General features: G+C 45.2%; 1 protein-coding gene across 1 annotated transcript in view; it reads right to left on the reverse strand.

The window, feature by feature from the left end:
• Positions 1-27,846, reverse strand: part of LOC126188969 (fringe glycosyltransferase) — a 620,508-nt gene that overhangs the window by 46,919 nt on the left and 545,743 nt on the right. The window contains exon 7 of the mRNA XM_049930739.1: positions 10,772-10,857. Coding sequence (XP_049786696.1) covers positions 10,772-10,857 — 86 coding nt within the window. The remainder of the gene's footprint in view (positions 1-10,771; positions 10,858-27,846) is intronic.

Below are 27,846 nucleotides of genomic sequence, written 5' to 3' on the forward strand. Positions count from 1 at the left end.
TTTTATTTCTGCCGATCGTTATTGCGCGAACTAAATCGCACAATAACGGTCAAGTTAGGATAGCACCTGACTTCTTCCGGATAATACTTTCACTTCAGATTCGATGCCTTATCCCAAATTAATATTAAATCATTAGCAACACGGTAATTCTTTAATTAGTCTACTACCCGGAGAAGAAGGGGGCGACATAATTTTTTAGCATTTTTGATGGTGTGTTACAAGTTTAGGTAAGCCGGAGGAAGACACTACAGATTCCTAAGTTGGGTTGATTTATAAATAAGGTGTGCATATACTGACATGTAGGCACTTACAGTAGAACAACCTGTAGGTACCATGCCATTACCGGCAAACCTTATAGGTAACCCCATTCCACGTGTAACAGTCATATTTTATGACTAATGCACACTTTGCATACAACACTTAACGGGTATCTCACTTGGCAGTCATTTGTTATTTCATCGTCTACTGCATTAACTTAAAGCCTGGTTATCATATACTTCCAGATGTTGCATATTTAACAGACTCTGTCCAGCTACTCGATTTTCGTTATTCCTATTTGCTTAAATGCCTCCATTTACAGTAGTTCTTGATATGCAGCATGGGCTACAGACATCTTCTAAGCGTTGTATGACATGACTTATTCGCATACACACTCATTCGTACCTTTAATTTTATTGTAGTCGTCTCCATTATTTTCCGCAGTAGACACCTCTTACGCAGTAAGGCTTGCAGCTAGGTACGACGACTTTTCAAGTACTCATAGCACCGCGTGGTATTTGCGCACCCCGTTCGCGGGACCTACAGGTCTGGCAGGTTTAGCATTCGCGCGAGTGCCGTTTTCTTTTTATGCCACGTTTCTTTGTTTAGTTACAGAGACAGCTTCTGTAATTTTTTATAATTACTGTTTTTTGTCATTTTCAATAAGCAAACAGTATGTAATTACTACAGATTTTTTATGAAGCATAAGCCCATGGTAATTTTAAATGTATGGTCCGGTGGTCTTCTAATTGATATATCGAGCATTTTGAAAAATCCACCTTTCCTTCTGGTGCACCGCTATTCATTCCTTGTAACCACAGCAAATGATCACTTAGTGTGTACTACACACGACAACCAGCGGCCAAATAAGTAACTTCATAGCGTGCGGCCGCCTCTATGTTAACAATCCGCAGGCAACGCAGTGCTGTGCGGCAAGCTTAAGAGAATCATTTTCGCCACCAACATGCATGGACGATGCGAGGATTTTATCATCTGTGTGCATTTTACGAACTGGATTTGTATTAAGACATGTATACGTGGGTAGTGTCTTTTATTCTTTGACTTCAACGTAATGTAACATACCAATGTTAACAAGTTCCATAAGGTACGAAGAATTTCGTATATTTTATATAATATGTGACATGAATTATAGACCTCCTTCACCTTCCTCGTATTACCTTTATGTTTTCCCCTTAGATCAGCTGATGCAGCTTAAGACTACTGAAACGGGTCCTCTTAGAACAATAAAAGTGTCTACACTAAGATCGCGGTGTACGAAGTGTGTTCATTTCGTATTTATTAATTGCCCGGTGTGGGTTTAATGGTCAGTTAGCCAGGAGCAATATGCCAACGCACTACAAACGTTTTCTCTGTCAGTTGCACTTCAGATGCCCCTGTTCGGGAAGAAAGCAATAGGGCCATTTCAGGAAGCATCTCTCCCAGCATTAACGCAAACGTGATGGTATAATTTTTGGTGTCCAGTCGAATCCCCGATTCCATATTCCAGCACTATATTTTGATGACCGACATAGTCGTCGTCTTCAAGTCCTGGGAGCTGTCTTGTAAGTGTACTCGCTACCTCGATTTCAACCAGTCTGGCTTCTTCCTACACTGAAAAATGAGGATGTATGGCTGACTCAAAGAGTCTAAGACCTTCGGCCGCCATACAAGATAAATGGTTTCAAAAATAATGCAGCACTAACAGTACTTTTAGAGGACCGTGGCGTATCACAACGCTGATTTCCAAATAAAAGGACACGGTCTCGACACGTACCGTTACAGTTCAAAAACACGCCATTTGACAAAAAATATTCGTCCAAATCATGTTCACCTTGACATGCCGTAGTTCATGCCTATAAATCGACTTTTCCAGTTTTACTTTATCGACTGTGATACTCCACCCAATGTCCCAAAGGAACCGACCGTGGCTTTGAGCAAAGAGCTATCTCCACATTTGTGAGAGTAATGTAGTCTAAATACGACAAATTTCAATCTCGATAGCCATGTATGAGAGAGAGAGAGAGACTGTTTTGACATTAACGGCATGAGCTATGACGAATATCAACCGACGTGTGGGTGGTACTCTTGAATTAATTATGTATTAGGTAATAACGAGAAGAGGCAAGTAAGGATGAGCATGCGGAAAGTATTTAAGAGATTCGTTCATCTTTCCGCTTTCTGATCTTCACATTACAACAATAAACCCACTGAGCGTGAAAAGCCGTATAAGAACGTACCACGTTTTTGTCGAGAAAAAGTTGTCTCTCCGTGCCCGCACAGCGGCCGAGACAATGCGCCCCCGGAACTAGGCCGCGCTCCCTTTCTTCGTTTAACAGAAGGCTTCCGGCCCCCAGAAACCAGCCGAGTGTGACAGAAGTCCCTACTTGCAGTCGCCATTTGAGCAAAGCACGACTGGTAACATCCCACAGCATGGCAATGCAACGAGCAATGCTGGGTGAAACATCTGTTCGTACATACATTGCTTCACAATTCACAGTGATAAAAAATAAGTTTTAAATTAATTTCCGCTTCATACATACGTTATCCCTGTGACATTTCCTGAAACGGGCTACGGCTGGAAATGGCATCTGTCGGTGACTTACGTAAATTCCATCGTTTATTATAAACGAGCGTGTACGAATCTATTTTGGTGCTCTCTTACTGTAACTTTTCGTTCAAAGGTCGTTAAACTGATTCCAGATGTGGCTCAAGCGAAGTACAAGTTACCGTTTTAGACGTTGCGGAAGGCTACCTAATCGTGTGTGGAATTATATTTAGTCAAATGAAGTGGTTTTAATTCAAAACAGTGGTAAGACACCTTCATGAGATTAACTAGTGAATTCCACGCAACAAAGCGTCTTAACAGTTTTTTTTTAATTTTTTTAAGAGTGTTACCTTACAGATTTAACACCAGGTCTACCTTCTTGCAGTCTCTGACATGATCTTGTTTCATTTTCTGACATTTGATTTGTGAGAAATACTTATTCCCGAGATCATAAACCACCACACAGCAACTGCTTACAGTTACAATAAGGTGTTAAATTACCGTGAATGTAATAGCATGATGGTCAGTAGACGCTGTTTTCTCTGATTTTGCACCCATATTATTCCAGAACTTGAATTACAGGGTTATTACAAATGATTGAAGCGATTTCACAGCTCTACAATAACTTTATTATTTGAGATATTTTCACAATGCTTTGCACACACATACAAAAACTCAAAGTTTTTTTTAGGAATTCACAAATGTTCGATATATGCCCCTTTAGTGATTCGGCAGACATCAAGCCGATAATCAAGTTCCTCCCACACTCGGCGCAGCATGTCCCCATCAATGAGTTCGAAAGCATCATTGATGCGAGCTCGCAGTTCTGGCACGTTTCTCGGTAGGAGGAGGTTTAAACACTGAATCTTTCACATATCCCCACAGAAAGAAATCGCATGGGGTTAAGTCGGGAGAGCGTGGAGGCCGTGACATGAATTGCTGATCATGACCTCCACCACGACCGATCCATCGGTTTTCCAATCTCCTGTTTAAGAAATGCCGAACATCATGATGGAAGTGCGGTGGAGCACCATCCTGTTGAAAGATGAAGTCGGCGCTGTCGGTCTCCAGTAGTGGCATGAGCCAATTTTCCAGCATGTCCAGATACACGTGTCCTGTAACGTTTTTTTCGCAGAAGAAAAAGGCGCCGTAAACTTTAAACCGTGAGATTGCACAAAACACGTTAACTTTTGGTGAAATGCGAATTTGCTGCACGAATGCGTGAGGATTCTCTACCGCCCAGATTCGCACATTGTGTCTGTTCACTTCACCATTAAGAAACAATGTTGCTTCATCACTGAAAACAAGTTTCGCACTGAACGCATCCTCTTCCATGAGCTGTTGCAACCGCGCCGAAAATTCAAAGCGTTTGACTTTGTCATCGGGTGTCAGGGCTTGTAGCAATTGTAAATGGTAAGGCTTCAGCTTTAGCCTTTTCCGTAAGATTTTCCAAACCCTCGGCTGTGGTACGTTTAGCTCCCTGCTTGCTTTATTCGTCGACTTCGCGGGCTACGCGTGAAACTTGCCCGCACGCGTTCAACCGTTTCTTCGCTCACTGCAGGCCGACCCGTTGATTTCCCCATACAGAGGCATCCAGAAGCTTTAAACTGCGCATACCATCGCCGAATGGAGTTAGCAGTTGGTGGATCTTTGTTGAACTTCGTCCTGAAGAGTCGTTGCACTGTTATGACTGACTGATGTGAGTGCATTTCAAGCACGACATACGCTTTTTGGCTCCTGTCGCCATTTTGTCTCACTGCGCTCTTGAGCGCTCTGGCGGCAGAAACCTGAAGTGTGGCTTCAGCCGAACAAAACTTTATGAGTTTTTCTACGTATCTGTAGTGTGTCGTGACCATATGTCAATGAATGGAGCTACAGTGAATTTATGAAATTGCTTCAATCATTTGTAATAGCCCTGTATTTGGACTGATTACGCTGTCATTTTCATCTCAAGTTCTGATGTTCCAAATTCTTTCCAAAGGCATATTTTGGTTTTTAACAAAGGTTGTTGCACATATAGTTCGCCGCGAGGTTTGAGGCGCCATGTCACGGATTGCGCGGCTCCTCCCGCCGGAGGTTCGAGTTCTCGCTAGGGCGTGCGTGCGTGCGTGTTCCTTAGCGTAAGTTAGTTTAAGTAGTGTGTAAGTCTAGGGACCGATGACCTCATGACCTCAGCAGTAAGGTCCCTTAGGAACACACACACACACACACACACACACACACACACACACACACACACACACACACACACGAGTGGTTCTGAATTTAGAAATTGTTCGAAATTCGTGGCATTTCTGCTATTTGCATTGTCATGTTACCGAGATTATGAAATTCATGCAGGGAGTTCGTAATGAGTTGATATTTCGATTTCTCTATTTTATAACCAGTTTATTTACGCCCTAAATAGACTTGCTCTCCCTGTGGTATCGTCCAGAGATCGTGATGCCACATCAGGGTCGACAAGAATCGATACCACGTCCATTAGAAGGGAGGAGGGGGGCGGGGGTGGCTCGTTGCAATTCATAGCAACCCATGAGAGGCACTCCAGAAGACCACGCCTCCCACCCTCCAGCATAGCAGCGCCATCACTCTGACGTCAATATAGCGTCGAGCATGCAGGAGCTCGGTAGTTTTTGGCCTCATCTGAAGGGGTCAACATCATTGCGTGGAGCCAACGAGTCGTTAAAGATTCTGATGAACTTTTACTTTCGTAAAGGTTGGACACTGCACCTGAAGATAACAGTTTGTTAATTAATGCATCCCGTTATGCTTTACTAGTTCACGTAAATCATCCATTACTTCATGTAGCAAATGAAGTGCGTCAAATTTAAGTACATTTTTTATTCATTAATGAATAAAGTGAACTAATATTTGATGTGTTCTGGTTTGACGAGCGTTTTCCCACATCAATCAAAGAGCCCGCAGTTGTGACCTGATGAAGCTACTTTCGTCTGGCCATATCATACCGTCATTTCACGTAAACGTCAAACCTGTCCAGTTTGGCATACAATGAACATTTAATCTTCAAGGCTAGGTGGTAGGCGTGATGTGTATCTTAAAAGTAAATAGTGAAAGGAATATTTTGATTCGCATCGTCAAATTTTGCTTCAAATAAAGAAACAGCCAGGGAAACTCAGAAGTGGAGTGAAATCCTGGTACGCTACTCGGAACCGACGCCGCAGCAGAGCTTCCGGCGAGTGGCGTTGACTGTTAAACCGCAGTCTGTTCCAGGAAATTCAACAGGTGAAAATAAAAAGTGATACAGAAAGCTGTAAAATGAATTATTTCATGGAAGACCATGTCGCATTATTGGATTCTATTATTCCATCCTCTTTCCCGTAATCCAGTTACGGCTAAGTATACTTCCACATGCCTGTTTCTAGTTCTTCCGCACGCCAACGTTATTCAGAGCCATCCTCCGCTAGACTTATGTTGTAAAATCCGAGAATAATGATATACCGGACTTTTTCATTCGTGTACAAGTGCCAAATTTACTGCCTCTTGTAATAGTCTGCTGTGGTTTAGGAACAGCAACAGGACGCAGGTCTGCCGCAGCTATCTCCACCAGCTACAGTAAATGATTTTCAGAGTACTTAATCTCCCTGCATAATCAGGTCCATTTCAGTTCCAGAAGAAGATTCAGCAGGTTCGCTACGCGGACTGCGCTGAGGCGGCAGGTGGCGAATGAATAGTACCAGTTTCGTTCGCGACACGTTGACTTGTCCCCGATGGAACCGGTCACCGTGGACGCACCGCAGGTGCACGGAATACGGAAATATACTCACCACTCGTCTTTGGAGGCGCCGATAAGAAAATTTTATTTGCAAGCCATCGTCAGCTGTCTCCTGGAGGTCTAAATGTTACTCGCTTCGACAGTACAGTGACCCTGGGATACCTTCTACAATCGTGTCGCACCTCCTTTTGCTTGGCGTTGTGACGCAACTCTACGTTGCATGGACTCTACAAGTAGTTGCAAGTCCCTCGCAGAGATGTTGAACCATGCTGCCTCTATAGCCGTCCACAATTGTGGAAGTTTTACCGTTGCAGTATTTCCTGCATGGACTGACCTCTTGATTACACCCCATAAATACTCGATGGTATTTATGTCGGGCGATCTGGGTGGCCAAACTATTTGCTCAAATTTTCCAGAATGTCCTTCAAACCGGTGGAGGGCGCACTCTCATTCATAAAAATTCCGTCATCGTTTGGCAACAAGACGTCCGTGAATGGCCGCAAATGGTTTCCAAGTAGCCGAACATTCAAGGATTCAGTCCATTCGATGTAAACACAGCCCACAACATTATGGAGCCATGAAATGCTTGCACAGTGCCTTGTTGACAACTTGGATCCATGGCTTCTTGGACTCTGCTCCCCACTCGACACCTATCTCACCCTCCCCCAACAGAAATCTGAACTAAGCCGACCAGGCCACTGTTTTCCAATCGGAAGGGCCCAACCGATATGGTCAGGAGCCCAGGAGAGGCGCTGCAGGCGATGTCGTACTGTCAGAAAGGCATTCGCGACCGTCTCTGTTGTCATAGCCCTTTAACGTCCGCCCCCGGTAGCTGAGTGGTCAGCGCGACAAACTGTCAATCCCAAGCGCCCGGGTTCGATTGCCGGCTGGGTCGGAGATTTTCTCCGCTCAGGGACTGGGTGTTGTGTTGTCCTAATCATCATCATTTCATCCCCATCAACGCGCAAGTCGCCGCAGTGGCGTCAAATGGAGATACTTGCACCAGGCGAGCGGTCTACCCGACGGGAGGCCCTCGTCACACGCAGTTATTATTATAGCCCTTTAACGCCAAATTTCGCCGCGCTGTCCTAACGGGTGCGTTCGTCGTACGTCCCACACTGATTTCTGCGGTTATTTCACGCAGTGTTGCTTTTCTGTTAGCACTTATCGCGCTCTGCTACGGTCGCAGGTTCGAATCCTGCCTCGGGCATGGATGTGTGTGATGTCCTTAGGTTAGTTAGGTTTAAGTAGTTCTAAGTTCTAGGGGACTGATGACCACAGATGTTAAATCCCATAGTGCTCAGAGCCATTTGAACCATTTGAACTTATCGCGCTACGCAAACGCCGCTGCTGTCGGTCGTTAAGTGAAGGGCTATCGACCACTGTGTTGTCCGTGGTCAGAGATAATGCCTAAAATTTGTTATTCTCGGCACGCTCTTGACAATGTGGATAGCGTAATACTAAAATCCCTAATAATTTACGAAACGGAATGTCCCGTGCGTCTAGCCCTCCAACTATCACTCGGCGTTCAAAATCTGTTAATTGCTGTCGTGCGCCCATAATCACGTAGGCAACCTTTTTCACAGGACTCACCTGAGTACAAATGACAGCTCTGCCAATGCACTACCCCTTTATACCTTTTGCATGCGACGTCAGTATATGTGCGCTATCCCATAACTTTAGTGACCTCATTGTATTTTATTTACAATGTGATGATTTCATAGCAAGGTACCTTATGTCTGCTTTCAATGTGTCTCGTTGGTGAGCGTATTCAGAAAGTTTGCTGACGTTCCTTTCGTCTGCGCCTCGGAGCTTCCGTAGTGCTACATGAAAAACTCTGGTCATAGTTCAAAATGGTTCAAATGGCTCTGAGCACTATGGGACTTAACTTCTGAGGTCATCAGTCCCCTAGAACTTAGAACTACTTAAACCTAACTAACCTAAGGACATCACACACATCCATGCCCGATGCAGGATTCGAACCTGCGACCGTAGCGGTCACGCGGTTCCAGACTGAAGCGCCTAGAACCGCACGGCCACACCGGCCGGCTCTAGTCATAGTCAGAATCCACGTAATCTTGGCAATATGCAGCGCGCGGGATAAATTATGCGACGTACCGCTTCGCGGATTTACTAGCGGACCCGGATTAATTCTATGCACAGCTATGCATGTAGAAGCAATTGAAATATGGGTCGCCAGTCTCGCTTTACCCAGCGACTGTTAAAACTTCTCAGCACTCCAAAGTCGTTAATTAATCCCTTGCTGTTCCATTCAATTCGATAAAATCCGTTCCCAAGCGACTGGAAACCACGCAGCCGAAACGGGACAGCGTGATGCGTGACACACTCGCAATACAAATCGATATGAGGATACCTGTTACGTAGCTACAGGTTTGTTTCACGTGACGCTGCCCTTGTAGGCAAAAACTAATTTAATTCTTGTTCCTTATTAATATACATTTATGTAATACAATATTTCAAATAATACTTCAAAATATAAATTTTTACACAGAGACAACACTTCAATAGAAATCAAAGTCTTCGTGGGCTTCTTCAGTTGTGACTTTCAGGAGAAATGTAATAACACGACGTATAACCGTAGTTACTGTCAATAAAAAATGTAATTACTTGAAGAAATACTCACTTTGAATGAATTTCTAATAGGAAAATACCTATAATTCTAAAAATTGGTAATCCTACATGGCATGGTAGTTTCGAAAGAGTTGTGGTACATCTAGCGCCTCTTCCTGCTTTCCCACGTTTTGTGAAAAGGGGCCCCAATATTGTGCTTGGAGCAGAGGTGGTGTTTCACCTAGTGATGGTTTCTCCGGCAATTGGACACTTAACATTACTTCTGCTTTATTTACATGCTAATCAACACGTGCTTTCTTTCTCTGTACTTCTATTGTTTTCTGGCTAATGTACATCCTGAATAGAACAATTGAAAAAGTTTGGCCCGACTTTCGTTTCCACGAGTGTGACTCTTAATTTTTACGTTTGGTCCGCATTTGTTTCTACGAACCGCACTCATCCAAGTACGGCAAGGGCTTAAAAGTCCTGAAGCAACCCAACCACTTTCATAAAGATACCGAGATCCGACCACTGGAATGGAATACGTACACAGCCTCCAACTGGCTTCTAACAGCTTTTCCGCTGATAATTTTCACAGAACTTCAGTGTCAATAAAGGAAAAACTCACACTGAACATCTCTTGAATTTCCACGGAGACAAAAATAATTAAAAGGCTTCTCTCATACCTCGCCCAGTCCGTATTTTTCACTAAGATAGAACTATCCAGCTAGCTACTGGCTCTACGATCCGACTTAAGAACTCTGCCTATCCTGCACATTCACTTACAGGTAACATACGCTTAGGAAATCGGAATGACTCCACTCGAAAACCAAGCCGATGCACTGCGTATTCTCTCCATTTCCTGCACAGCACGAAATAACTCAGTTGATCACCTTCCCCTGACTTCCGAAACACTTCGCAAACGTCAGCTCCGCGCACAGAGGGCACACGACTTCTATATCCTGAGAGGACTTCCGGGTGGCTCCTCAGATTTCACGAGCTCCCAATACGCTCCACAAAAATTTTGAACTTTAAGGCACTGCGCCCCGTCAGAACCAGGAGCAGAATGCAGCCTTTTCGCAGTCCATTTCCTGCTCCTGCTATTATCGCTGATTGCTGGCGAAACGTTTGAAGTTTCTTTGCAAAGGGCATCGGAAAATACTGGCCATCACGGTAAATCACAATCCTCTCAAGCAAACGTGTAAGCTCTGGTGACAACCTTTTCAGAAAAACAAGTCCATCACCTCCAGACTGGGGAACAGCACACTGTCTCTGACGAATACCACAGCCACAGGACTAGCACAAAGGTGGGGCCAGGAAATGAGACGTTACGAAATGACAGTACGTCTAATGCTTTTGATATTCTATTCGTTTACGTGCTTGAATTTTCTTGCGTCAGCACTATTTTACCGTGTGCACTCTTCCATCATTAACGCAATCTTTGTACTGTGCAGAAGCTGATCTCGATATCAGTCGTACGAATGATTACAACCGGTCTCTCTTCGTTTGGACGCACGAAATAAAATTTGTATCAAAAGTTTACTGGCACTGAGATGGGCAATGGGAGCTATTTATGTCACCACTTAATCACCTTAAGTAAATTACGCAGTCACATGCCTTCCGCAGTTTTTGATTACTAATATTTGAGTAATGGATGAACTTACCTCGCGACGGGCATCATCTTGAGCGCCAGCGCTCGACTCAGGCAAAACCCCGCTCCTCCAGTCGCGAACCAGAACGAGATCTTTTGCTGCAAGACAGAAAAAAAATCATTCCATCAGATAAAAAACACAAACAAGTTTAACAACTGTTGGAAAATATTTTAAGCAAGTATGTATTTTCGGATTAATGGAAATGTACAAGCCACACGGAGGCAGAGATAGAACCAAGTCACTATGTTGATTTTAGTTTGCAGCGTTACACTATTTACGTAACTGTTTTTAACGAGTCATAGACGAAATGCGAGGCGGTACAGAAAATTTCTCTGTTCGTAACAAAACGACTAAATACCTCTCAATTTCCTACACATCTGCAAATGATTAGCAGTGGGGTGACGAATGTGACTATTTAGATGAGAAGGAAAATTTCAACAATGAGCAACTACGAAATCTAGATCTATATGAATGCTTTGCAGTTCACCCAAGTTCTTGGCAGAGGGTTCGTAGAAACACTTTCGGAATATTTCTCGATCGTTCCAAGCTCGAGGTGGACGTCGGAAAAATGAACACCTGAACATTTCCGTGCAAGCTCTGATTTCTCTTACCTTACTACGGTGGCCATTTCTCCTTATGTTGGTGGGAGCCAACAAAATATTTTCTCGTTACGAAGAGAAAGTTGCAGACATAGGTGGCCGCAAACACTTTCACATTGCAGTTCGGCCACAACGTTACCTCAGTCGCCTATTATTTGTCGAAAAGACCTCGTCTAAGCTAAATGCATTTTTGTTTTGTTGACTGCCGCCACAAATTACATATCATATCCGTGGCACACTATTCCCTATTTCGTGACAATATAAAGCGAACATCCCTTCTTTAAACTATTTCACTGTCCGCTGTCAGTCCTATCCGATAAGAATCCCACACCACGCAGCAATACTCTAGCAGAGGATGGACAAGCATAGAGTAGGGAGTCTCTTTAGTGCATTTTTTCATCTTTACCTTCAAAGTGTTCTGCTAATAGAACGCAAACTTTCGTTCGCCTTCCGCACAAAGGTTTCTGTGTCATGATCCCAATTCAAGTCCTTGGTAATTATAACAGTGGGTTCATCGTACTGTGGATCACTATTTTCGAAACTGTAACTGAACAGAAGTTGTTACAATAGTTGCAGACGTAGCTGCCCGCAAACACTTTCCCCATTCCAGTCCGCCCACATCACCACCTCAGTCGCCTGCTACAGAAACTTATGATTCTGTATTGCAGCCTCGACAGAATACTGTTCGGCCCGTATGTGCACGTGGTTAGGGGTACTCAAGATAATGTGTGCGTAGGAGAAGCGGTTTCCCGCTGCGCACGGACGCATACAGCACTGAAATATTGCCTATGAGAGGCCATAAAGAGGGCATAATTCCCATAAGCGGGACTCGAACCGGTCACGGAAACAGTCGTAAATGAATTGCTTACACTAGGGAAGGCGACGCGGCCCGACAGCTACGGTGGCTCCCTGCCGAGAAAGACTCGGGCGCAAGGAATGTGTCGGGATTAGCATAGGCCCAGAACAGCGCCTTTGTTTAGTGGAACAGTTACACGGGCCAAGCAGCCGGACAATGCTCTCACTAATGAGAAACGGCTGTCCGTGCTTTCATGAAAACTGTAACCGCTTGTGCGAGTGAAGATGTGTGTTTCTATGGTTACGTCATAGCTCGAGGAGGAGCGTCTAACACACGCGTCGGCTCACTTATCGTCGAACGAGCATTCTCTCTCCCAATTTAGAGACAGCAAATTTAAGTATACAATGAGAGTAAGCGGAGACAAATAAAGGCCGTCTCAAGAAAACATGTAAGATAAAACAATGAAATACGGAGTAGAGGAATTACATGTGAAGATTTTGAGGGGATGGGAACAAAGATGGAGAAAAACTGCGCTTTGTCCGTTCCACACACACGGCACTCCTACGAATCAATGAATATGGTGAAGTGTCGTAAATTACAATCCAAAGGTTGACTAATAGTGTCGTCATTTTAGCAGCGTATGGGGTCGATTTATAAATCTAACGTTCTGTCTGCTTTTCTTGCGAGAAGTTGCAAAACAACGTCTGCTGCCGCCGTCTATGTGGCGATGGTATGTGAATCGAGTGATTTCGCTACGCGAATTACTTACATCATGGCAGGGAGAGGAAATATTTGCGGCGATGCGCCGATCAGCTTTCTAAACTAACATACCAAAGAGATTGTTTACATAACCATTTAGAGAGACAAGGTAACAACCCGCACACTAATGTTATGACGTGACTGCATTCTGAAAACTTTGAAGGTCCAATCACATAACTAGAAATTACACAGCGTGAACAGTCTCCTGTAGAAACCTTTACTGGTCCCTTGTGATATCAGAATTTCCGAATACAGGATTATCTGAATAATTGTTTAAAAGTATGAGTATTAAACTGTAAAAAAAGTTCTTACTGCCAAAACGCAAAACGTACCATATCTAAATCACAACACTCAGTTTTAAAACCGTTTTCAACTAAAGCTATCACGGCATAACGCTGCTGCAGAAAATATCCACGTTCCTGGGATAAAACACAATTCAGATCTCTACAAAGGGACCTTTTCACAGTATCGGCTCACGAAAGGGAACGTAATTACCGTTTCACACGAGTACTAAGTGTCTGAACTACATTACGTCATAGTATTAACGTTGTGGCTACAGATTGGCTTTTGCCTCAGTAATAAGACACTGGCATCTCCCTGCCCCCTTCCGCCATATATCTGCATATTACTTCCTCTTCGCAAAACCTCTGATCGCTGTTGTTTATTTCATGAAATCCCACACCGTTTAGATGTCCTCCTTTATTACCACTACTGGTTTCGTTTGGTAGCCTCTTCACAGATTATGAACTTCTACTCTGTTCAGTTCATATTATTTACAATTCAGTGGGACAATGTTTTTAATACAGCCGCATCAATTACACAGTTACAACTGCGGTTTCACATCATCACACTCCATCCGTTGAGAAAACATACCTGTTAGTTCTTTTGACGTTCAGCGAGTCTGATGAGGATATATTAATAATATTGCCATATTCGTAAGACATGTCATGACACACAATATATAAACTGAAGGAAAGACATTTTTAAATGTTTAACATAAAAGCTGATATTTATTTACTGGGTGACTAATTTCGGACTTTGCCAATTTTTACAAGACACGCATTTTATATTTAGGGTATATTTGTAATGGACAGTTCTATTTACGTCATTACACATGTGGCATAATTACGATAGCATGGCTTCCCCAGTCGGAGAGTCCTCCCTCGTGTGTGTGTGTGTGTGTGTGTGTGTGTGTGTGTGTGTGTGTGTGTGTGTGTGTGTCGTTCTTAGCGTAAGTTTAAGTTAGATTAAATACTGTGTAAGCTTAGGGGCCGATGACCTCAGCAGTTTGGTCCCATAAGACTTTATCACAAATTTCCAAATTTCGATAGCACCTACGATGCGTAAGTCAGCGTGGCATACATTGTAGTTCTATGAGAACAAATCTTCCATTGTATATAAAATATCGTTGTCACGTGGATCACATCATGCTGGATAATGAAGAGCTGAGATACACTTAAGTGTGACGACAAATATAACTGTCTACACGAAGCATTTCCTAAATACAAAATGGGTGGCTAGTCACGCAGAAAATACCAGCACCTCCTAAAATGGCTTTTCCCAATATTTGAGAGCTGCAAGACGCGGCGTACTGGAAAGGTTTCTAATATAAGAACTTTTATAGTGTGATGATGGTTACTAGCCGAAATCCACTGTCTGACACGCCAGTCAAAAGACTGGGACAAAGCTTTCAGAGCCGGGTGCGAAGCTTTGCGCAGACAAACTTTGTTCAAGTTAGATAATTTCACCTTCACCACTTGGGTATAGCGACGAAGGCCAGCATCCATGCTGCCCTCAGAAGGAAGTTGTGCAGAATCAATCGGCCGCATGATTCTCGTCTTAAAGAAAAGAAAATGCCATCCGTTTTACGGAGGTCTCAAGCGCTACATGGAGATAATAGTCACGATAATTGTCAAGTGCAATGACACGCTTTCTAGGAAGGAGTGTACTTTAGGATTAAAAAATGGCAAAAGTAATTAGCACAGTCAAAAGAAATAGCATAGAAAGCAGAGCAAGAACTTCTGTGATACTATGTAGGAAGCAAAGTGAAGCGAAGTACATGTATCAAGGCAGTCTTAAAGAAGCAGACTGCTCTGCTCCTGCTGAACATCAGCAGGCAGTTGTCAAACAATTTACAAAAAGAGTGAGTTTCTGTGTACTATACTATGTCGCAATGAAACACAGGCGGTGAGAAAATCGCACGGGAAAACAAGTAGAGGTATTTGGAACATTATAATCCAGCAGGGTGCCAAGAGTTCAATATATGGGTATAACAGAAACAGAGTGGTTCTTCAGAAATACGGGCAGGGTGGTCGCCTGCGCTAGAACATCCAGAAGCGCGAGGCGTAGTCGAAGTAGTAATTATCACCTAGAAAAAATAACATTACGGAATCATCTCTTTTTGCAGTCTTTGCGCCCAATAAAATCCCCGTTCCACTGTAGTGCTGCTCACAGCCACAAAAGTCGAAAGAAAACATTTTCTACATTGAAAATCATGGGGCAGTGAGAAACCAACCCAACGTTCACCAAATTGGTGTGGAAAACCCCCTATGACAAGTCCTGACAGCTGGTTATTTTTGACCAAAGATCGTGAAACTAATTCCAGATGTGGCTCAAACCAAGTACAAGTTATTGCCTTACAAGTTGCGAAAGTCTAGCTAATCGTGTACAAAATTATATTTCGTCAAATAAAGTTTTAATTCAAAACAATGCTAAGCTTTTTGCTTTGTACACAATAAAATTCTCAAGCAACAATGGCGCAGCTCGCCACTGGAAGAATCATAAGAAAACTGCGGGAGTTCATTTATAAAGCGGAGTTGGTGGTGGTCCGAAGTCTTGTTAGATGCAGCTCTCGTGCGGTTACTTGTTTTCTGCATTTGAAGGGGAACAACAGTGCAAGCTGAGTTGGTAGAAGTGTATAGCAACAAAGCACCATCACGTCACACAGCGGTTACATGCCTCAGACGTTTGCAGTGTGGTGAAACAAGCCCCAATGAAAAAGAATAACGTGGCAGGCCGTCTCTCTGTTAAGAACCAGGAATCTGAAGAGAACTGGAGACCCTGGTACTCCAAGAACGGCGTATCACCATCGATGTGATAGTGGAAAAAGTGAAAACGAGTTTTCAACGTCTTGGACGACATGGACACTGCCCGTCGAGTTCCGGGTTTCCTCAGCCCACGGAAATGAGGCAGCAGCGGAAATGTTGCAGCTGTGTCAGGAGAATCCAGAATTCTTTAGCCGCCTGATCACCATGGGCGAGATATCTATGTACCACTATGACGCCAACACGAAGGAGGAAAGCAACCAGTACAAACTTGTGGATTCACCAACGCCGAATAAGGCGAAAACCCAACCATCATAGGAAAAGGGTGGTGGTGGTGGTGGTGGTGGTGGTGGTGGTGGTGGTGGTGGTGATGGGTTTGTGGGCGCTCAACTGCGCTGTCATCAGCGCCCGTACAAAGTCCCAATTTTTACACAGGCCAATTTTTTTTACACGCCCAGTCTAGCCATTATCACGAATAATGATAAAGAAATGATGAGGGCAACACAGACACACAGTCCCCGGGCAGAGAAAATCCCCAACCCGGCCGGGAACCAATCCTATGACGCCGTGATCCGGAGGCAGCAACACTAGCCGCTAGACCACGAGCTGTGGACAACAAGGTGATACAGAGTGTATGTAGGGACTGCCACAGTGCGGTGTTATCACATTAAGCTCATTTGGAGGCAGTCACAGGAGTATACTACCGAAATGTCCTGAAGAGATTACGGACGGCTATCAAGACGGAGCATCGTACAAATCTGTCCAAGGGGGTGTTTGTGCTCCACGACATGGCCCTGGCGTATTCTCCACGGGACAGTATCACACAAGCGACGCCTTTTGGCTATCATTTTCCTGATACGGCAACCAGTGACTTCCTCCTCTTGCTTCGGCTGAAGAAACCATTGCATAGCAAGTACTGGGTGATCAAAAAGTTAGGATAAATTTGAAAACTGAATAAGTCACGGAATAATGTAGACAGAGAGGTAAAAATTGACACATGCTTGGAATGACATGGGGTTTTATTAGAGCCAAAAAAAAAACAGAAGTTCAAAAAATGTTCGACAGATGGCGCTTCATCTCATCAGAATAGCAATAATTAGCATAACAAAGTAAGACAAAGCAAAGATGATGTTCTTTACAGGAAATGCTCAATATGTCCACCATCATTCCTCAACAATATCTGTAGTCGAGGAATAATGTTGTGAACAGCACTGTAAAGCGTCCGGAGTTATGGAGAGGCATTGGTGTCGGATGATGTCTTTCAGCAACCCTAGAGATGAAAACCAGGTAACCCCAAAGCCAATGATCGCACGGACTGAGGTCTGGGGAGATGGGAGGCCAAGCATGACGGAAATGGCGGCTGAGCACACGATCACCAAACGACGCGCGCAAGAGATCTTTCACGCGTCTAGCAATATGGGGTGGAGCGCCATCCTGCATAAACATCGTACGTTTCAGCAAGTGTTTATCAGCCAGGCTGGGGATGATGCGATTCTGTAACATATCGGCGTACATCTCACCCCTCACGGTAGCAGTTACAAAACCAGAATCACGCATTTCCTCGAAGAAAAAAAAAAAGTTTCCACGACAGTTCTAGGATTTTCGGTAGCCCAAATTCTGCAGTTGTGGGCGTTGACAGACCCTTGGAGCATGAAATGAGCTTCGTCGGTCTACAACACATTACTCAACCAATCGTCATCTTTCGCCATCTTTTGAAACGCCCACCGCAAATGCCTTCCGCTTCACTAAATCGCCAGGTAACAGTTCATGATGCCGATGGATTTTGTACGGATAGCATCGGAGGGTACGCCCAAGTGCCAACCAAAGAGTAGTGTATGGAATGCCGGTGCGACGTGCGACTGCAGAGCGCTGACTTCCCCGTGCATAGACGAACTAGCTACAGTCTCCATTTCTTCCTGAACCGTCTCAGCAGCATTACGCCTTGTGCTCGGTCGGCCACTACGGGGTCTGTCGTCTAAACAACCCGTGGCTTCGAACTTCGAAATCATTCTCGCTACAGCTGCATTTGTCAACGTTTGAATCCCCTTCCAATGGGGATAGGATCGTAACACTGAACTAGCACATTCCCCATTCTGATAATACAGCTTCACTAAAAGCGCCTTTTTCAGGTAACGTCAACATGCTGCGACTGCTAGCGCATCTCATTCTCTCTCTCTCTCATGACAGCTCCTTTTATACACGATTGTCATGCGCAGTCACTGACGTTTTGCTGTCCAGTGCCATCTGTCGGACTTTTGTGAACTTTGTTTTTTTTTTGTTCTAATAAAACCCCATGTCATTCGAAGCACGTGTGTCAATTTTTACCCCTCTATCTACATTATTCCGCGGTTTATTAAGTTTTCAAATGTATACTGACTTTTTGAACACCCGGTATTTTCAGAACAACGACGAGGTATTTTCGAGGTGGAAGGTTTCCTGAACAGCCAAAACACAGACTTCTACAATCAACGTCTCTGCCAAGTTATCCATCGTTGAAATTTCTCGCATTGAATGCCTAACATATAGAGGTCTAACACCTCTGCCAAATTTGAGGGTCGCAGCTTGAGGTCTTTTTCCCCAAGGTGACAAAGGTTTTTAACGATTACTAGCCGCAGAGCGATCAAGTCAGGGAGCAAGAGAGGGGAAGATGCAAACTATAACAGACTCTGGATGCAGCAGGTGTGCTGAAGAGAAAGATGTGAGCTTACATCCTGAAGAGGGGCGTAATTCTAGAAACGTCGTGTATTTAATTTAACGCGGCTGGAGTACGTAGAACGTTACACGGGAGGCTGTCAGGCGCGCCGGGCGGTGGCAGCGGTGAGCGGCTTCGGTGTGTCCGGAGCGGGTAGGCGTGTGGCTGCGGTGGCGGCGGCAGGGCGAGGGCGGGGTCACGCGGGGAAAGCCGCGGCTATCTGCCGGCCCCATCTGCGGCGGACGCCACGCCTGCTCAGCAGCCAGCAGGCGGCAGGCGGCAGCCGAGCCGCCGACCGCTACACGCCGCCGAGAAGCGGTACTCGGCCCGACAACGGCAGTGCGGGAACCGTGCTGAACACCGGCACGTTTCATTACGATCACTTGGGCACCAGTTACGTCTATTACATGCACATCGGGCGCTAATACCGTCTAACTACGCGTCTAGTTTTGGATAACTGCCTCCATTCGGCGAGGAAGAAGATTCCACAAGTTTCTTCAGGTATGCTGCATCCTGCTGAAACTAATCTTTTGATACTTAGATCCCGCGGTAGACTTACCAATTGCGAGGATGTTGACTGCTATATTTCATCCGCTATTTCAAATAGCCCAATACATTTACTGTGGAATTAAGATGAGGTAACTTAGCGGGCCAGTCGAAATGCGATAGGGTAGCTAAGTGTTCGTCAAGCCAGGAACATAGATGTACAGCCCTCTGAACATGTACAAGATGGACAAGACTTCTCCACCGAGAATATTTATTTCAACGCCGTGGTTCATGTTCACGGTAACCTGAATTAGTCGGCCCAAATCATGGTACGGCCTGAACAACACATTTCACACACTGCGGATTAGACGCTTTTTTGTCTGTCGTTGCACTCGACGCGTGGCACCGTGTGAGAAGGTGCTAAATGGCGATTAGTTTGACTCCACAGCACAGTTCCTATCAACAAGGTGATCCAGAGTGTATGTAGGAAAGCCATATTGTGGTGCTATCACATTAAGATCATTTGGAGGCTGTCACAGAAGTATACATTCCAATCTGAGTTTAGAATTTCATTACTGTTTACATCAGGTTTCAGCCAACTTTCCGTCCCTAGTACTATGCAGGCATTGTGACTCATCCCCGATTTCAAGAAGGGACGTCGAACAGATGTGCACAACTATAGACCTATATCTCGATCAGTTGTAGAATTTTGGAAGACTATTATGTTTGAGTATAATGACTTTTCTGGAGACTAGAAATCTACTCTGTAGGAATCAGCAATCTACTCTGTAGGAATCAGCATGGGTTTCGAAAAAGACGGTCGTGTGAAACCCAGCTCCCGCTATTCGTCCACGAGACTCAGAAGGCCATAGACACGGGTTCCCAGGTAGATGCCGTGTTTCTTGACTTCCGCAAGGCGTTTGATACAGTTCCCCGCAATCGTTTAATGAACAAAGTAAGAGCATATGGACTATCAGACCAATTGTGTGATTGGATTGAAGAGTTCCTAGAAAACAGAAAGCAGCATGTCATTCTCGATGGAGAGAAGTCTTCCGAAGTAAGACTTACTTAAGGTGTGCCGAAGGGAGTGTCGTAGGACCGTCGCTATTCACAATATACATAAATGACCTTGTGGATGACATCGGAAGTTCACTGAGGCTTTTTGCGGATGATGCTGTGGTATATCGAGAGGTTGTAACAATGGAAAATTGTACTGAAATGCAGGAGGTTCTGCAGCGAATTGACGCATGGTGCAGGGAATAGCAATTGAATCTCAATGTAGAAAAGTGTAATGTGCTGCAAATGCATACAAAGAAACACCCTTTATCATTTAGCTACAATATAGCAGGTCAGCAACTGGAAGCAGTTAATTCCATAAATTATCTGGCAGTAGGCATTAGGAGTGATTTAAAATGCAATGACCATGTAAAATTAATCGTCGGTAAAGCAGATGCCAGACAGATTCATTGGAAGAATCTTAAGGAAATGCAATCCGAAAACAAAGGAAGTAGGTTACAGTACACTTGTTCGCCCACTGCTTGAATACTGTTCATTGGTGTGGGATCCGTACCAGATAGGGTAGATAGAAGAGACAGAGAAGATCCAACGGAGAGCAGCGCGCTTCGTTACAGGATCATTTAATAATCGCGAAAGCGTTACGGAGATGATAGGTCAACTCCAGTGGAAGACTCTGCAGGAGAGACGCTCAGTATCTCGGTACGGGCTTTTGTTGAAGTTTCGAGAACATACCTTCACCGAGGACTCAAGCAGTATATTGCTTCCTCCTACGTATATCTCGCGAAGAGACTGTGAGGATAAAATCAGAGAGATTAGAGCCCACAAAGAGGCATACCGACAATCTTTCTTTCCACGAACAATACGAGACTGGAATAGAAGGGAGAACCGATAGAGGTACTCAAAGTACCCTCCGCCACACACCGTCAGGTGACTTGCGGAGACTAGATGTAGAACTAGTTTTCAGTTTATCTCTTGTTTGCCTCATCGAAGACGTGCAGCTTACGTAGTGCTATGAACAACAGCCACTTGCGAAGTACCCAGTGTCCATTGTTATATTGCTTCCACCGTAATGTTCGGTCGGAAACAGTCTGAGACGGACCTGCATTTCTTGACAGCAGCTATTCCTATCAAGTATGAAACCGACTGTCATTCACAATGCAAGTGAGCACGTCTCCGGTTCCTGTCGATGAAGATCTTTTTACTAACACAATTCTTACGCCGTATTACATAGCTACGAGTGGTACGCCCTTCCTTGTAGACACGCTGGATAGTCGGCGTTGATACATAAAGAAATCGGGCAGCTAATGAGCAAGTCCAAACACGAGAGTTCCTTTCTGCCATTGTGTCAAGTATCAAAGCTGACCCATTTCATTTCATTGCGCTGACTGCATACAAACGACTGATATACACCCACACTACTTAACTGATGCTGCTTTCCTCAGCAGTGGAGACTGACATGCCCATCTAGTACCAGTTCTACACCATCCAGAACGCCAAGCGCTCTTTGAAGGTGAAGACTAACATTTTTAACTGAGATTTATTGGTCGTACCTTTATCGGTATATACACCATTGGCCATTCATTCAAATTGCTACACCAGGAAGAAATGCAGATGATAGACGGGTATTCATTGCACAAATATATTATACTAGAACTGACATGTGATTACATTTACACGCAATTTGGGTGCACAGATCCTGAGAAATCAGTACCCAGAAGAACCACCTCTGGCCGTAATAACGGCCTTGATACGCCTGGGCATTGAGTCAAACAGAGCTTGGATGGCGTGTACAGCTACAGCTGCCCATGCAGCTTCAACACGATACCACAGTTCATCAAGAGTAGTGACTGTAGTATTGTGACGAGCCAGTTGCTCGACCACCATTGACCAGACGTTTTCAGTTGGTGAGAAATCTGTAGAATGTGCTGGCCAGGGCAGCAGTCTAACATTTTCTGTATCCAGAAAGGCCCGTACAGGACCTGCAACATGCGGTCGTGCATTATCCTGCTGAAATGGAGGGTTTCGCAGGGATCGAATGTAGGGTAGAGCCACGGGTTGTAACACATCTGAAATGTAACGTCCGCTGTTCAAAGTGCAGTCCATGCGACAAGAGGTGACCGAGATGTGTAACCAATAGCATCCCATACCATCACGCCGGGTGATACGCTAGTATGGCGATGACGAATACAAATGTGCGTTCACCGCGATGTCGCCAAACACGGATGCGACCATCACCATGCTGTAAACAGTACCTGGATTCATCCGAAAAAATGACGTTTTTCCATTCGTGCACCCAGGTTCGTCGTGAAGTACACCATCGCAGGCGCTCCTGTCTGTGATGCAGCGTCAAGGGTAACCGCAGCCATGGTCTCCGAGCTGATAGTCCAAGCTGCTGCAAACGTCGTTGAACTGTTCGTGCTGATGATTGTTGTAAACGTTCCCATCTGTTGACTCAGGGATCGATACGTGGCTGCAGGATCCGTTACAGCCATGCGGATAAGATGCCTGTCATCTCGACCGCTAGTGATACGAGGCCGTTGGGATCCAGCACGGCGTTCCATATTCTGCTAACAGTAATTGGATCTCGACCAACGCGAACAGCAATGTCGCGATACGATAAACCACAATCGCGATAGGCTACAATCCGACCTTTATCAAAATCGGAAACGTGATGGTACGCATTTCTCCTCCTTACACGAGGCATCATAACATCAGTTTACCAGGCAACGCCGGTCAACTGCTGTTTGTGTGTGAGAAATCAGTTGGAAAGTTTCCTCTTGTCAACATGTTGTAGGTGTCGCCAACGGCGCCAACCTTGTGTGAATGCTCTGAAAAACATCATCTGCATAGCACAGCATCTTCTTCCTGCCGGTTAAATTTCGCGTCTGCAGCTAGTCATCTTCGTGGTGTAGCAATTTTAATGGCCAGTAGTGTACAATTTCCCCACACTTCAATATTTTTTTTCTGAGTAAAGGGAATACTTAGGATGAGCTATTACAACAGCGTATAGAAACATGAAACCGCAAAGCGAAACTTCTCCTCTACGATCGAGTAGCTCCTCTAAATAGATTGTTCAGGCCCAAAATCCGGCGAATTTGATATTAATGTGGTTGTCAGGGTAGGAGCAGCCCGGTGCAGCCAGAAAGGGACGCTGCTGTTTCCACTGCCGTGTGGCGCGCACTTGGAGGCCAGGCGCCGTTGGCAATGGCTGCTCGACAGGCCGTGACGTCACACCGCGCTGCAACAACTCGCACACTTTTTACGTCCGCTAAATCTACGCCTAATAGCCAACTGCACTCTGACCCAGGCGCTAAAATAAACACGAGCTGAACCTTTAACGCAGGAGGAGGAGGAGGACAGAAAAAGAAGGCGTGTGAATGTCGCCGTGTGGGCGGGTTCGTCGATGCGAGCATCCTTCTGCTATTACTCCGGGGCCTTGAGAGAGCGGGTGACGCATACGCCACTCACACAAGTGGCATGGTCGGTTGCTGCTGATAGCCAGCAAACTGTGTGGTCGTCTGTTTCATCCAGTGGAGGTCGAAATTTTCTCACACTCCAATAGCCTCATCCATTCACTTTATGGTTTTTCTTGAGCACCAATGACAAGGTAACTTCTAGAGATAAAACGTTCTATGTTATCACGATGACAACGCAAGATGAAAAATTTCACTGGAATGACCAAAGGCATATCGTAAATTTGAGGTGAAAGACGTTTCCGAGTGAGTCATTTTATAAAATAGTGATCACGTTCACTTGCTACTACAAATTTTCGTTCTACTCTTTAAATAAAGCTTTCATTTCATGATGTGCTATAGAAGAGGTGCTACCTTGGAGAATTTATTACATGATGTATCAAAAATTCTTGGGGTGAATTTCTTGACACCAAAAAGAAATAAACCCTTTTACTCCCTACGGCGTACCTTCACGCAAAATGAAAGACTTCCTGGGAATATGGTCTAACATCACAATAAAATGAAAAAGCAACGGTAGATAAGCGCGAAACAGGGTTCGAATCCTGGTCCGCCACAAATTTTCGGTTGTCCATATTCGCAACTGCAAATACACACTGAATCACCAAAGAAACTGGTATAGGCATATGTATTCAAATACACAGATCTGTAAACAGGCAGAACATGGCGCTGCGGTCCACAACGCGTATATGAGACAAGTGTCTGACGCAGTTGTCAGATCGGTTAGTGCTGCTACAATGGCAAGTTATCAAGAATTAAGTGAGCGATGGGACACAGCATCTACGAGGTAGCAATGAAGTGGGGATTTTTCCGTGCGACCATTTCACGAGTGTACCGTAAATATCAGGATTCCGGTAAAACATCAAATCTCCGACCTCGCTGCGGCCGGAAAAAGATCCTGCAAGAACGGGACCGACGACGACTGAAGAGAATCGTTCGACGTGACAGAAGTGCTACCCCTCCGCAAATTGCTGCATATTTCAATGCTGGGCCATCAACAAGTTCAAAAATGGTTCAAATGGCTCTGAGCACTATGGGACTTAACATCTGAGGTCATCAGTCCCCTGGAACTTAGAACTACTTAAACCTAACTAACCCAAAGACATCACACACATCCATGCCCGGTCGCTCTGTTCCAGACTGAAGCGCCTAGAACCGCTCGGCATCCACAAGTGTCAGCGTGCGAACCACTCAACGAAACATCATCGATATGGGCTTCCGGAGCCAAAGGCCCACTCGTGTACCGTTGATGAATGCACGACACAAAGCATTACGCGTCGCCTGGGCCGGTCAACACAGACATCAGACGGTTGATGACTGGAAACATGTTGGTCGGGCGAGTCTCGCTTCAGATTGTATCGAGCGGATGGACGCGTACGGGTGTGGAAACAACCTCCTGGATCCATGGATCCTGCATGTCAGCAGAGGCTGTTCAATCTGGCAGAGGCTCTGTAATGGTGCGGGGCGTGTCCAGCTGGTGTGATCTGCTACGTCTAGATACGACTCTGATAGGTGACACGTACGCAAGGATTCTGTTTGATCACCTGCATCCATTCATGTCCAGTGTGCATTCCTATGGACATGGGCAATTACAGCAGGACAATGCGACACCCTACACGTCCGGAATTGCTACAGAATGGCTCCAGAAACACACTTTTGAGTCTAAACTCTTCTGCTGACCACCAGACTCCCCAGACATCAACATTATTGAGCATATCTGGGATGCCTTGCGCAACATGTTGTTTCTTAAGATTTCTCTACCTTCTCGTGTCGTTACGGATTTATGTACAGCACTGCAGGATTCATGGCGTCAGTTCCTTCCAGCGCTACTTCAGACATTAGTCGAGTTCATGCCACGTTGTGTTGTAGCACTTCCGCGTGCTCGCGGGGCCCCTATACCATATTAGGCAGCTGTACCAGTTTCTTTGGCTCTTCAAATGTGTTGCTGTTGTTGTGGTCTTCAGTCCTGAGACTGGTTTGATGCAGCTCTCCATGCCACTCTATCCTGTGCAAGCTTCTTCATCTCCCAGTACCTACTGCAGCCTACATCCTTCTGAATCTGTTTAGTGTATTCATCTCTTGGTCTCCCTCTATGATTTTTATCCTCCACGCTGCCCTCCAATACTAGATTGGTGATCCCTTGATGCCCCAGAACATGTACTACCAACTGATCCCTTCTTCTAGTCAGGTTGTGCCACAAACTCCTGTTCTCCCCAATTCTGTTCAATACCTCCTCATTAGTTATGTGATCTACCCATCTAATCTTCAGCATTCTTCTGTAGCACCACATTTCGAAAGCTTCTATTGTCTTCTTGTCTAAACTATTTATCGTCCAAGTTTTACTTCCATAGATGGCTACACTCCATACAAATACTTTCAGAAACGACTTCCTGACACTTAAATAAATACTCGATGTTAACAAATTTCTCTTCTTCAGAAACGCTTTCCTTGCCATTGCTACTCTACATTTTATATCTTCTCTACTTCGGCCATCATCAGTTATTTTTCTCCCCAAATACAAAACTCCTTTACTACTTTAAGTGCCTCATTACCTAATCTAATTCCTCAGCATCACCCGATTTAACTCTATTACATTCAGTTATCCTCGTTTTGCTTTTGTTGATGTTCATCTTATATCCTCCTTTCAAGACATTGTCCATTCCGTTCAACTGCTCTTCCAAGTCCTTTGCTGTCTCTGACAGAATTACAATGTCATCGGCGAACCTCAAAGTTTTTATTTCTTCTACATGGATTTTAATACCTACTCCGAACTCTTCAAATGTATATTTCGTATAATTTTTGACAGGGCTTCCTGTCAACTAGAACGCCGAACGAATTAGGGCCAGTAAGGCAGTAATGAAGCGGTTTGCCGGGAATGGAGAAGGGGCCTGGTCGAGGTAATCGGCAGAGCAGTGAGCGTCCGCCCAGTGGCTGGCCGGATAGAAATGGGGCTGCGGCGGTGCTGAGTCGGAGAGCGCTGGCCGGGGCGAGGCCGGCACGACCGCGACCCCTGGCCGCGGACACGCCCAGCGCCTCGCTCCAGCCGCCCTACCCTCCCGGCAACACCTCACTCACTCCCCAAGGCGGCCGAGGCAGGCTGCTCTCTCTGCGCTAGCCACCTCTTTCCTGGTATATCTGCACAACACTGCGTGCCGAGGACTGGCGGTTGCGTCGTTGAACATACAGTACTTCGTAATGATTTTCCAGATTTCTGTCACTTGACTCGGCGCACCTGCTGTTACTGCGAGATTCTCAGATTTAAAGTTCCTTACAATGAAAATGAAACTGAAGCCAAGAATATCGTGTAAGTCAAAGAAAGATTCAAATAACTTACAGAAATGTTGCCCGCTAACGTCGTCGACAACCGCAGATATTTAAACAGCAGTACACGTTGCTACAAGGGTCACTCTAAAAGAAATGCACACTATTTTTGTGAAAATACAGTTTTCATTCTGCATGTGTGAAAGTTCTACAGTGTGTAGATACATCCTACCCGCTTGAGACCGAGCGAGGTGGCGCAGTGGTTACCACACTGGATTCGCATTCGGGAGGACGACGGTTCAATCCCGTCTCCGGCCATCCTGATTTAGGTTTTCCGTGATTTCCCTAAAATCGCTTCACGCAAATGCCGGGATGGTTCCCTTGAAAGGGCACGGCCGATTTCCTTCCCCATCCTTCCCTCACCCGAGCTTGCGCTCCGTCTCTAATGACCTCGTTGTCGACGGGACGTTAAACACTAATCTCCTCCTCCTCCTCCTCCTCCTCCTCGCTTGTTTTCAAACTTAGTTCAACCTGTTCCCGTGAGTGGCGCCGTCACAGCATGTCTTCAAGATGGCTGCTACACTTGACGTTCATCAGAAGCAACGTGCTGTTATAGAATTCCTGTGCTGTGAAAGCGAGACAGTGGGAAACATCCACAAGAGGTTGAAAAAGGTGTATGGAGATGCTGCTGTCGATCGCAGTACAGTTAGCCGGTGGGCAAGCAGGTTACGTGATAAAAGCGGGCTGGCAATATTGAGGATTGTCCTCGCAGCGACAGGCCTCGTACTGCACGCACTCCAGACAATGTGCAGAGAGTTAACGAATTGGCGACTCCTGACAGACGCATCACAGTGAACGAATTGTCACGCTACGTTGGGGAAGGAAGTGTTTGCAGAACACTGAAAGTGTTGGCGTTAAAAAAGGTTTGTGCCAGGTGGGTTCCCAGGATGTTGACAGTGGCTC

The sequence above is a fragment of the Schistocerca cancellata genome, chromosome 1 (assembly GCF_023864275.1).
Source record: "Schistocerca cancellata isolate TAMUIC-IGC-003103 chromosome 1, iqSchCanc2.1, whole genome shotgun sequence".
In the NCBI taxonomy this organism is placed as follows: Eukaryota; Metazoa; Arthropoda; class Insecta; order Orthoptera; family Acrididae; genus Schistocerca; species Schistocerca cancellata.